This window comes from Watersipora subatra, chromosome 10, assembly GCF_963576615.1.
Source record: "Watersipora subatra chromosome 10, tzWatSuba1.1, whole genome shotgun sequence".
Taxonomy (NCBI): domain Eukaryota; kingdom Metazoa; phylum Bryozoa; class Gymnolaemata; order Cheilostomatida; family Watersiporidae; genus Watersipora; species Watersipora subatra.
In genome coordinates, this window is record NC_088717.1 from 31,293,690 (window position 1) to 31,305,977 (window position 12,288).

A 12,288-nucleotide genomic window follows, 5' to 3' on the forward strand; every position below is an offset into this window, starting at 1 on the left:
AACCAATTGCTACCGAGCCGGGAATAGGGTTTTTGTGATTCTTGTCTGGGCAAGATGTAACAAAATGTAGGCAAGAAGCGGTCACAAAGCTTGTGTCAGATAAAGTACTCAATAGATGGTGTCAATAGGCACATCTCTCATGTGAGACTAGCCAATGTGGACACGCAGGTGTCACAGACTGATCATGATGCTGTTAATGGTGGAGTCCAAGATATCTATGGACAACATGGTCGGTCAATATGATCTACAGGGTGATGGAGATGGTGGCAGCGATTCCAGTAAAGGTGACAGTGACAATGATGGTCAGGGGGAAAGGGAGTCAGAAGCACTTCCAATCAGAAACAGAAGGCCACCCAGATAGCTAGCAGACTTTTATGCTGGGGGATTTACATGTACATGTATGTCATTTGTATTAAGGCTTTTTACAATACTATGTAGCAGCATAGCATGTACATTTTGTTATCGTGGTTAATCCTTCTATCATACATGTATCTATCATACATGTATGCTTGTATTTGTCACATGCTATTAATTATTATCGATCACACACTGCTGTCAAAGCAATCATCTGTGGTTTTTACTTGGTACTGTTTTTGCCTGTTTGCTTGATTCAATGTGTGAACAGTTGGAGTTAGTTTGTAGAATTGACATAATAAAGTTTTTACACGTAGACAGACTCGAGGTAAAAGTAGATCACTCGGTTGGAATATAAATGGCAGTAATGTTGAAAACAAATCTTCATACAGTACACCCCTGGATTATGGCGTTCTGTTTTGTGGTTTTTTCGCCTTACGATGTGAAACAAGATGTTTTTTCGTCCCTTGCATGCAGTGTTTTTTTTCATCACACAACATCAACAAAAATGTCTATGGAAATTCAAATTTGGCGGTCAGTGTGCTGAATACGTCGGGAATAACGAAAATGCCGATATGCTAATTAAAATTTTATGCTAATTAATGTGGCATGTTATGACAACTTACATGCGCCGATGTCAAATATTTGGTTTACCAAATATTTGGTGTAAAATATTTGACATCGATAAACCGATGTCAAATTATTTATCTTATTATTATATTTAACTTTAAGTTTAGTTAATAAATGTTTGAGTTGTAGTTGTTAATACTTCGCCAGCATAATTTTGTTTCGTTTGCTTTGAGAGTTACCCGCTTATAAGCTAAGTCTTGTAAAAAAAATTTGCGTTTTAGAATCCGCTTACATGCGGAAATACATGGTAAGCATTACTGGATAAATATATATTTATATATACATGTACATATCCAGTAATGTGTCTACTGGCACAATTTTGTGGCATTGGTGCAGGCTGATTGTTTCCTTGCTGAACATGGGTGAGTCAAAACATCTGAACAATGTAACAGCTATTACCGAGTGTAAAATCTGTCTGTACTTGTACTGTAGTACTGTAGTGTACCGTCTGTACTTTTGTATCAATGTCAAAAAGGAAGAATGACCTTTTATGTTTTTAGGTTTTCTGCGAACCTGAATAATGGCTGTGGCTGTCAGTCCAAGCTTTCCCATCAACCTTCTCCCTGTTATGAAATGTATAAAGATTAGTTGTGATAAACCACACTATGATGGATTCAGTCCTTCCAATCTGCTCATTCCAAATAGCAAAGGTATGGCTATAGAACGACTGTAACATGGCTATAGCATGTCTATAAACCATGTCTATAAACCATGTCTATCAACCATGTCTATAAACCATGTCTATAAACCATGTCTATAAACCATGTCTATAAACCATGTATTGTAGCTTTTTATGAAAATTTGCTTCAACACCCTTAATATACCCTTAATGTGGACTAGAACTTTGAATTAGAGATCAGGTTGGGACTCTTACAAGCCGAGTTGTAATTTTGCAGGGTTCATGGCAGAAAGATTTGTCAAGCCACCTGTGAACCTGACAATAAGTTTTCCCTGCTCTATTCGTCTTCACGCAATTTCCTTTCACAACACCGTTAGATCTTTCACATCAAGCAGTTTTGAGGTAAACTACAGGCTTGGCAATAGATTGTAATATGGGGTTCTGAACCAAAATTTTCGCCCTAGGTATTTTGGTAGCAATAATGCGTGAAATATTCATAAAGTGTAAATTCTTTTATAGCCAGAAAAGGTTGTGAAAATAGTGAGAAATTGATAGAGAACTGTAATACAAGGTTTCACATTGCTAAAGATAAGTGTAGGGCTAAAAATTGCCAGTTAGGCTTGCTGTTTGTATCTATTTAGTATGCTAATTTATAAGCATACATTTCGCGTATAGCTGGCTGGTTGATTGGTGGGTGAAGAAAGTGAATTTTGGGTGGGTGAATGATGGGTGGGTGAATGATGGGTGAGGGGCGTGAGTGGTGGGTTTGGAGTGTGAATGCTGGGTGAGGTGCGTGAATGGTGGGTGAGGTGCGTGAATGGTGGGTGAGGTGCGTGAATGGTGGGTGAGGTGCATGAATGGTGGGTGAGGAGTGTCAATGGTGGGTGAGGAGTGTGAATGCTGGTTGAGGTGCATGAATGGAGGGTGAGGAGCCTGAATGGTGGGTGAAGAGCGTGAATGGTGTGTGAGGAGTATGAATGGTGGGTGAGGTGCGTGAATGGTGGGTGAGGAGCCTGAATGGTGGGTGAAGAGCGTGAATGGTGTGTGAGGAGTATGAATGGTGGGTGAGGTGCGTGAATGGTGGGTGAAGAGCGTGAATGGTGTGTGAGGAGTATGAATGGTGGGTGAGGTGCGTGAATGGTGGGTGAGGTGCGTGAATGGTGGGTGAGGTGCGTGAATGGTGGGTGAGGAGCCTGAATGGTGGGTGAAGAGCGTGAATGGTGTGTGAGGAGTATGAATGGTGGGTGAGGTGCGTGAATGGTGGGTGAAGAGCGTGAATGGTGTGTGAGGAGTATGAATGGTGGGTGAGGTGCGTGAATGGTGGGTGAGGTGCATGAATGGTGGGTGAAGAGGGTGAATGGTGTGTGAGGAGTATGAATGGTGGATGAGGTGCGTGAATGGTGGGTGAAGAGCGTGAATGGTGTGTGAGGAGTATGAATGGTGGGTGAAGTGTGTGAATGGTGGGTGAGGTGTGTGAATGGTGGGTGAGGAGCCTGAATGGTGGGTGAAGAGCGTGAATGGTGTGTGAGGAGTATGAATGGTGGGTGAGGTGCGTGAATGGTGGGTGAAGAGCGTGAATGGTGTGTGAGGAGTATGAATGGTGGGTGAGGTGCGTGAATGGTGGGTGAAGAGCGTGAATGGTGTGTGAAGAGTATGAATGGTGGGTGAGGTGCGTGAATGGTGAGTGAGGAGCGTGAATGGTGGGTGAGGTGAGTAAATGGTGGGTGAGGTGCATGAATGGTGGGTGAGGTGAATGAGCATAGCTGTCATATGTTCGAGCTTGATATATTTCTTTGAAAAGGAATAAAATTGAATCATGATAGTTGTTATCGACTATTTCAGTCAATCACAACGTAAAATAAACTATAAGAAATAAGATAATTTATTAGGTTGCTAGATATCATGGCAAGTTGTTGCTGTAGCTAGCTTGGTTCTCCGTACTATTTCTGAAGAATTGACTTGAATGCACAAACTTTTGATAAGCATTGTTAATAAATCCTTTGTAGATCATGTCATATGGCCTAGCTGAGGGTGAAGAACCCTTGCAGTCTCCTAGCTATAAACAAATTGGATGGTGTCGCAACTATGAATCTGCAACTTTATGCTTTATAAACCGTAAATACTCGACGGGTAGAGATCATTTATTCAACACTGCAGCTCAAAAGTATTATATTTCCTCTTATAACAGCACATTTTTAAATAGTGTTCGATGTCTGGCAATCCGTATCACACATACCCTCAATGGAAGCATGCCTGTTCTCAAAGATTTGAATGTTATAGGCTATCCATTGTCATATGACCATCTCATATCTCATCTTGATCTCATGCCAACTCAACCAAATCATAATAGAGTATCCCCCGTGAATGGAGGGCAGATTGACGGCCTAGCGGAGCAGCCCACATTGTCAGGCTTATCAGAACAAACGCCCAAAGAATTTATTGACCCTTTGACCTGTGATTTGATGACTCTACCTGTAATACTTCCTTCGGGTTACACCATTGACCAGCTCACATTGCACAAACATATAGAAGCTGAAAAAAGTTGGGCTAGGAAGCCATCTGATCCATTCACTGGTATGTATCTGACTGATGCTAACTCCCCTGTCGTAAATCATCTTCTCAAAGAAAGGATTGATCGTTTCATTTTGGTAAATGACATTAAGACAGGACGAGCAGTTGGGGTTAAACGATGCGCCCCAATGAGTGATGGTGGAATGCCGAGAGTCACTCCGAAGCAGTCATGTACAGGCAACAGCGATTTAAATTCAGTGGATGCCTGTGACAGCCAGAGTGATAACCATAATAAAGCCAAGTGTCTCGCTCAGTCTGAGTCGAGGATATCAAATCGCCTCTGTAAAGTCTTGGAGAAGTCGACTAATCTTCGAACTGTCAGATTGTTACCAGCTGCTAGCGGCGACTGCTCTTCCTGCTCATCTACCAACTTGAAAGGCAGGATTTTTTATCAACTGGCTGGTTGCCAACATCTGTTATGTAAGGAGTGTTTAGGGCTTTGTGCTGCCAATGCTATAATTTCATGCCGCAAATGCATGGCGGTTACATTGGGATCACAAATCACACGCTATCATTCAGCATGATTCCACTAAGCAATTTTCTGTACTTCGGTACATCAATATGGCTTATCATCCTGTAATTTGGTACATCAGTATGGCTTATCATCCTGTAATTTGGTACATCATTCTGTATTATCATTCTGTATTTTGGTACATCATTCTGTATTACCATTCTGTATTATCATTCTGTATTTTGGTACATCATTCTTTATTATCATTGATGCAGCTTCTTTACTTATTTATTAATAAAATACTCAAGAATACAGCATGACAAAATCTCTTTACTACAAGATGCATCGATCTCACTTTTAATTTTCCAAAAATTTTTATGCAGAAGTACAATTAAAATAGACCTGGATACACATCTATATGCAATAAATAATATGTAATATAAAATATGATTAACAAAAACAACAGATGTAACAATATAATATATAAAATAAATATAAGAAAAGTGTGCAAGATTTCATCTCATCACGAAGCTGATTGGAGAATGGAATGCGACTTGTTAAAGCTCTTGCGCACACAATTTATATGGAGCTGTATATTATATGGGCCGCAGAAGGAAACATCTTGAGAAAATGATAGGAATACAATGGTTGTTGAACAAACATTATTGCAACCGAAGGATTTTCTGTGAAATGTAGCAGTAGCAGGCACTTGCTTAGTAGTAGCGGGCACTTGCTTAGCAGTAGCGGGCACTTGCTTAATGGTCATCTTCTACGAATAGACACGAATACATCTACAAATACTGAGTAGAAAACATGAAACATGATTATAATACTCCTTCACAACATTAATTTGAGAGATATTACGTTTAACAAAAAAACAGTCTTAACTGCTCCAATTTTATGACAGTAATGCTGGATGATAGTACGAATTGTTACAAGATAGTATTATGATAATCATAATGATAATAGTGAGCAGTATATTATACATATGATAATAATAGTGAGCAGTATATTGTACATATAATAATAATAGTGAGCAGTGTATTGTACATATGATAATAATAGTGAGCAGTATATTGTACATATGATAATAATAGTGAGCAGTATATTGTACATATGATAATAATAGTGAGTATTGTATATATAATAATAATAGTGAGCAGTATATTGTACATATAATAATAATAGTGAGCAGTATATTGTACATATAATAATAATAGTGAGCAGTGTATTGTACATATGATAATAATAGTGAGCAGTATATTGTACATATGATAATAATAGTGAGCAGTATATTGTACATATGATAATAATAGTGAGTATTGTACATATGATAATAATAGTGAGCAGTATATTGTACAGATGATAATAATAGTGAGCAGTATATTGTACATATGATAATAATAGTGAGTATTGTACATATAATAATAATAGTGAGCAGTATATTGTACATATGATAATAATAGTGAGTATTGTACATATGATAATAATAGTGAGCAGTATATTATACATATAATAATAATAGTGAGCAGTATATTGTACATATAATAATAATAGTGAGCAGTGTATTGTACATATAATAATAATAGTGAGCAGTGTATTGTACATATGATAATAATAGTGAGCAGTATATTGTACATATAATAATAATAGTGAGCAGTGTATTGTACAGATGATAATAATATAGTGAAGACAGATAGGCGATAAAGTTTTAGCCAACGACAATGTTGAAGTTTTGTTTAGGAAAATACATACTAAAACTTAGCTGAAGTATGTATTGTACATAGTATGTATGTACATGTATGTGCTCAGTAAGCTAAATTCTTTTAAGTTAAATTCAACGTATACTTTATAACCTTTAAGCGAATGCCACCTTCATTTGACCGCTACCTCTATTTCGCCTTTATAGGAGAAATAGAGAGAACACTTTATAGGAGAATGGTTTAAAAATAGAGCGCAACCCTTCAATTGAACGCCACCTCCACTTTGACATCCTTTGATTTTCGCAAACCCAAAATAGAAAGTGATCAGTAGAAGTGTCCCTAAAATCGCGCTAATAATGACTCGGCTACATAAAATACAATTCTTTCGATGTGTCTAATTGTATCAAAGTCCTTTTTCCAACTTCAAAGCTTTCCAGTTTGTTTATTGAAACTTTGACAACAGAAACAATTAAAAAATGCATCAGACTAATAGTAATTCCTTGTTTAACGTCATCGTGATACTTCAACATATGTGAAAAACGGTTTACATTAACAATAGCATCTGAATAACTAGTTACAGGCTACAAGTTGTGCTTAGCGAGCAAAACTTTTAAGCATTGCATTTGTGTGGAATGCAAAGCGTAAAGGTTTTGCTGTGCTAAAAAAGTGTTTGGATGTTAATATCGATTAGATCAGCAGTGCAAAAAAAAAGTTGAGATCAGCAAACATGTGGAAGGCAATGAACAAAATGTTTGTTCCATCGAAAGTAACAATCAGAACGTAACTGGCCGAGCAAACGATGCGAATATTTTTACTTCAAAAATGTTAATTTCTGTTTCTGCATGTATTATAAGTTTAGTTCCTTTACATCACTTGTTTTCGAATATACTGTATATTTGTAGCATGTGATAGATTATTATTATATAACATACAAATTTTCAGCATATTATTTCATAGCATTCTGATGTTTATCTCAACTGGGCTTCTCATGGATCGACGCTCATAATTCCTCTTCTATTAATATAAATCTAAATGTTTGTGCGTTTTGGTTTGTCCAGCTATAGCTATTACACTATACACATGTAATTTCCATTTCATGCCGGATTTGATCTCAGAACCTCTGGATCACCAGGCACATATCTTACCAATTAAGCTACACTAGATTGATGGATTTATTATGAGATATGTCCCTATGTGGGTAACAATACGTATACCGCTTATGTTTGCTCTCGCGGTTATCATTGCTAACTTTAGCAATAAGTTACTAGCTTACTCAAATTAACCATCGACAATGCGCCAGGCTAATGGCAAGCAACTACATTACCTGTCACTGTTTATAAGCTGATTTTTAACGCTGCTGTAACGTTGGCCATTCAGCTATTTGCACCTAAAATGCTGGTCTTTGCTGCTTGTGGAGCTTATATGCAACATTATTAAACAAAATAATAAAATAAAAACATGCTTTCAAATTTAGAATGACATAAAAAATTGAAAGCTCCAACAAATTGCAAAGCAGGACACAAGCTATAATATCATCGCAGGTTAATTGCAAACAATAGATATCAACTGCTAGAGATATTTCTCAGATTCCCAATGCATATTTATTTAGAGATCTTTGACAAGTTCGAGGTAAGTTAGCAGATTTATTCCATCCAAAAAGATTAATGTAACTCCGTCCAAAAGAGGGTGCAAAATATAGGTGGCATTCACTTCGAGGATAAAAGGGCTAAATTAATCCTTCCAAAATTCTTACAAGCTATTTAAAAAATATGCTGCCACCCTCTATTTGAAAGCCACCTCTATTTGACCGCCACTATTATGGGGAAGGGTTAAAAATAAAGTGCAGTGGCCTTCAAATAGATGTTTCATGGTTATAGGTCTGTCTCGAAGGTAAGAACTCCCTACGGCACGTACTGCACGTAGTACAGTGTAATGTAACATTTTATTGTAGATCATAACCACTAAATACTCTAAGTTACTGTAGGTAACTATAGTTATTAAGGTTAACATATTATTTTATTACTAAATTTTAATATGTACAGCACATATATACAGTTACGATGATTTTTACCGGGAAGTGTTTGTATTAAGTAATTACTACGGGTTTCTAAAGCCCTCCATACTACATTTTTGCTTTACGATGCCAACATTGGAATGAATTAAAATCGTATGGCGAGGGTTCACTGTAGTGAATTGCAGAGATAAAACTGATGGGATGCGCTGTTCAATTCAACAGTATAGGCTAGTATAGACTAGACAACTTTAAACTGACTCGTTGTTCTAAGAAGCTATAAAAACAAAGAAAAGATCGACGAACCTTGTGCCAAGTCAATGTCTTCATTAACTGAGAGAGAAGGCGGGCTTTCAGACACAACCTCAATATCTTCTTGGAAAACTGTACCGTTTCCATTTACCTAGCAAACACACATATCGAGTATAGTTGGCTTACATGCTTCAAGGTCATTAAGCCACCTAAGGTCACATTTGTGTTGCTCATTGTTGAGCATCTTCAAAGAGGCTCCTGTAATCTTCTGACATAAACATGGCAAAAAATAAACATGGCAAAAATAAACATGGCAAACGTAAACATGGCAAACGTAAACATAGCAAACATAAACATGGCAAACGTAAACATGGCAAACGTAAACATGGCAAACGTAAACATGGCAAAGAGAAGATAAAAAACACTGGGAATGTATTGAATGTTATTAGCCTATTTAGCTAGCATTTGGCTAGCATTTAGCTAGCATACATCTACATGTATTTGGTGTGAGTGTTCAATCAACGTCCTCCTTATTCAAACAATGAAAAACATTAGATCCAGCAAGTTACTGTCACGCGTTAATATTTTATTAGCTATTAAATCAATCAAATTAATAAATGTAATCAATGAGCACATATTATAATTACAGTAAAATAAAGAAACACTGGAGTTAAAACATGCTGAATCTCATCTTATCAAAAGATCTACAGCCACAACATTTGAATATTCTAATGCAACCATGCATCTTCCATCTGGCAAGTGGCTTTTCGCTGAGTGCGAATCTGTGAGAAAAGATTGTGGGCATCGAGTACGGGGCTGAATCACGCATAGAGTACAGGGCTGAGTCATACATCGAGTACAGGGCTGAGTCCCGCATAGAGTACAGGGCCGAGTCAAGCAACGAGTACAGGGCTGAGTCATGCATCGAGTACAGGGCTGAGTCACGCATCGAGTATGGGGCTGAGTCAGGCATCGAATACCGGACTGAGTCATGCATCGAGTACAGGGCTGAGTCATGCATCGAGTACGGGGCTGAGTCACGCATAGAGTACAGGGCTGAGTCACGCATAGAGTACAGGGCTGAGTCACGTAGCGAGTACAGGGCTGAGTCGCGTATAGAGTACAGGGCTGAGTCACACATAGAGGAGAGGGCTGAGTCATGCATAGAGTAGAGGGCTGAGTCAAGCATCGAGTACAGGGCTGAGTCACGCATTGAGCACACACAGGGCTGAGTCATGCATCGAATACAGGGCTGAGTCACGCATCGAGTACAGGGCTGAATCACACATAGAGTGGAGGGCTGAGTCACGCATCGAGTACAGGGCTGAGTCACGCATTGAGCACAAGGCTGAGTCACGCATCGAATACAGGGCTGAGTCACGCATAGAGTACAGGGCTGAATCACACATAGAGTACAGGGCTGCGCCATGCATCGAGTACAGGGCTGAGTCACGCATCGAGTACAGGGCTGAGTCACGCCTTGAGCACTGGGCTGAGTCACGCATAGAGTACAGGGCTGAGTCACACATCGTGTAGAAGACTGAGTTCACGCAAAACTCAAACCCACAACTGAATGCTAAAAACGCTGGTTTTCATCTTTGATAGCATGCCAAAAATTTATGTTAAACACCAAATAAACTCCAATCATATAGTAATGCACACATCTGCAAACTGATGATGGACTAGAGGACTATGAACTAGTAAGAATAGGTAGCTATGCAGTGAAAATTTCTCTTATTTCAGTTTTACAAGGTGACCAAATTTCAAGAAATGCACAGGCATGACATCAATGACAACACAAAAACCCAACATTACTTTGGATAAAGACGCTTGAGGAGTGTCGCAGATAAGATTACGATCAAAGGTGGAGCTTGGTAGGGTTTCAGCTCTCAGCCTCTCCATCTCATACAAGAGCAAAGAAACCTGAGATTTGAGTATCTGATTTTCCTCTGCGAGCTCTCTTATTACACGGCAGCAGTTCCTGTGAGAGTCTGCAAGCATAGCATGGTCAGATGCAACAATGGCATTGGCATTACAACCAGAATGTTGGTCCTTGCTGAAAATAATTGTCTGTCTCTTTTATCTAATTACTAATTCTATTAAGGCTATGCACTCCTATTTCTGTCTCTAACTCTTATCTGAAGCAACAAGCCTGCCACTACAATAATTCCTTTTGAAGCAAATAGGAAGCAAAGGCTAATCAAAAATAGCCTTGCACACGCAATTTCCATAGTCAAAATGTTTCCATTACAGGACAAGAACTACCTAAAATTAGTGCGGCGTTATTAGCCAAAGCATGATTGCTTATGCTTGTCCTTGTCTCACTGGTTCACAGGCCTTGAGAAGTTAGCTTCATTCCCAATTTCAACCACAATGAGCATCACAATTAGGTTGCCTACCTTGATGTTCGCAGAAGTGATTAGATGTGAGTTTAGGTGAGCTGGACCACTTGTCCTGCCTCCGGCGAGACATTTTTCGAGGCTTTGACTTGAGTGAGCTTGGCATACTACTAAATTGACTAGAGGTGATGCCTATGATAGGTACCCTTGATGTCGGAAGACTGGATGAATGCTGACTTGAGTTGACACCTTCGTCAAAGGTCAAGTGAGGCGAGCTGTTACAGTTCCCTAACGCAGAAGTATCTGTACTGTCAGGGCTATCAGGTAGAATTGAATGGTCCAAAATTGGAGTGTCTGAACTGTCATTGTTGTTGGCCCCATCCACAATACACACCTCTTGCCTCATCCCTTTTGTCGGAATGTAATCAATATGGTTTGGATCTGAATTCCAAGTACCTGTAAAGTTTCGACAAAGTCAGACAATAGATAGTGACAGACCTTGGCTCAAACAAGTACCTCTTAAAATTATTTTGTTATAAAGCTAGCAAATTATCTGGTTAATCTTAGAGCAACAAATATTGGCTAGCGTTGTATAAATCATAATTATAACCCAGAGGTATGTGTATAAACCTATGTGATGGTAGCATTCACCAATTTACCTCAATGTCTAACTCATAAAATATTGTTAATTGAATGGAGTTGGTTTGATACACGTTAACAGTTGTACGGATTAGCTTTATCTGATGCTATCATGGAACATTGTTTACGGTAAATAAATATCGGTGAAATTAATTACTAATCAAACTCTATGTGCTTTGTTGATGACCTAAACATCTTAGGTGGTCCTTTCTTACAAACTGGAATCTTCTTTTCCTATGATTACAACAGTGTTATGGACGCAATTCAAATGTTAGCCATATTCATAGCTCTAACCTCACCTTTCACCATTATCACCTTTCACCACACTATCAACTAGAGTAGAATATAAAAACTGTAAATCCTTTAAATACTGTTTATTTAGGCTTATACGATATATTTTTCAGGCATTAGTAGAGCTTGCATTCATAAATTTCAATGAAATTACATTTTCACAATGTTCAGACAAATCACAATGGTCCAATGGCAATAGCTGTTGGGCCTGTTGATGAAGAGAGTTGAATGTCTGTTAGGCCTGTTGATGAAGAGAGTTGAATGTCTGTCAGGCCTGTTGATGAGGAGAGTTGAATGTCTGTTAGGCCTGTTGATGAGGAGAGTTGAATGTCTGTTAGGCCTGTTGATGAAAAGAGTTGAATGTCTGTTAAGCCTGTTGATGAGGAGAGTTGAATGTCTGTCAGGCCTGTTGATGAAAAGAATTGAAT

The 12,288-nt window shown here is 38.5% G+C and overlaps 2 protein-coding genes across 2 annotated transcripts in view; one reads left to right on the forward strand and one right to left on the reverse strand.

The window, feature by feature from the left end:
• The first annotated feature begins 205 nt into the window (after positions 1–205).
• LOC137405798 (RING finger protein 37-like) lies at positions 206–4,940 on the forward strand. Its single transcript, XM_068092206.1, has 4 exons — positions 206–398; positions 1,485–1,634; positions 1,881–2,005; positions 3,610–4,940. Exons 2-4 carry the CDS (start codon positions 1,505–1,507, stop codon positions 4,696–4,698), a joined length of 1,344 nt encoding a protein of 447 aa, XP_067948307.1. The 5' UTR covers positions 206–398; positions 1,485–1,504; the 3' UTR covers positions 4,699–4,940.
• LOC137405800 (uncharacterized) overlaps positions 4,767–12,288 on the reverse strand; it is a 32,178-nt gene continuing 24,656 nt past the window's right edge. The window contains exons 3-6 of the mRNA XM_068092207.1: positions 10,991–11,386; positions 10,407–10,582; positions 8,646–8,742; positions 4,767–5,394 (exon numbers count right to left, since the gene is read on the reverse strand). Coding sequence (XP_067948308.1) covers positions 5,381–5,394; positions 8,646–8,742; positions 10,407–10,582; positions 10,991–11,386 — 683 coding nt within the window. The 3' untranslated portion in view covers positions 4,767–5,380. The remainder of the gene's footprint in view (positions 5,395–8,645; positions 8,743–10,406; positions 10,583–10,990; positions 11,387–12,288) is intronic.

Excerpts from the sequence above, each read along its gene's own strand:
- LOC137405798 (XM_068092206.1), top strand. The coding sequence starts at position 1,505 with ATGGCTGTGGCTGTCAGTCCAAGCTTTCCCATCAACCTTCTCCCTGTT. Across the intron at positions 1,635-1,880 it reads GCTCATTCCAAATAGCAAAG|GGTTCATGGCAGAAAGATTT; the intron begins GTATGGCTATAG and ends GTAATTTTGCAG. Across the intron at positions 2,006-3,609 it reads TCACATCAAGCAGTTTTGAG|ATCATGTCATATGGCCTAGC; the intron begins GTAAACTACAGG and ends AATCCTTTGTAG.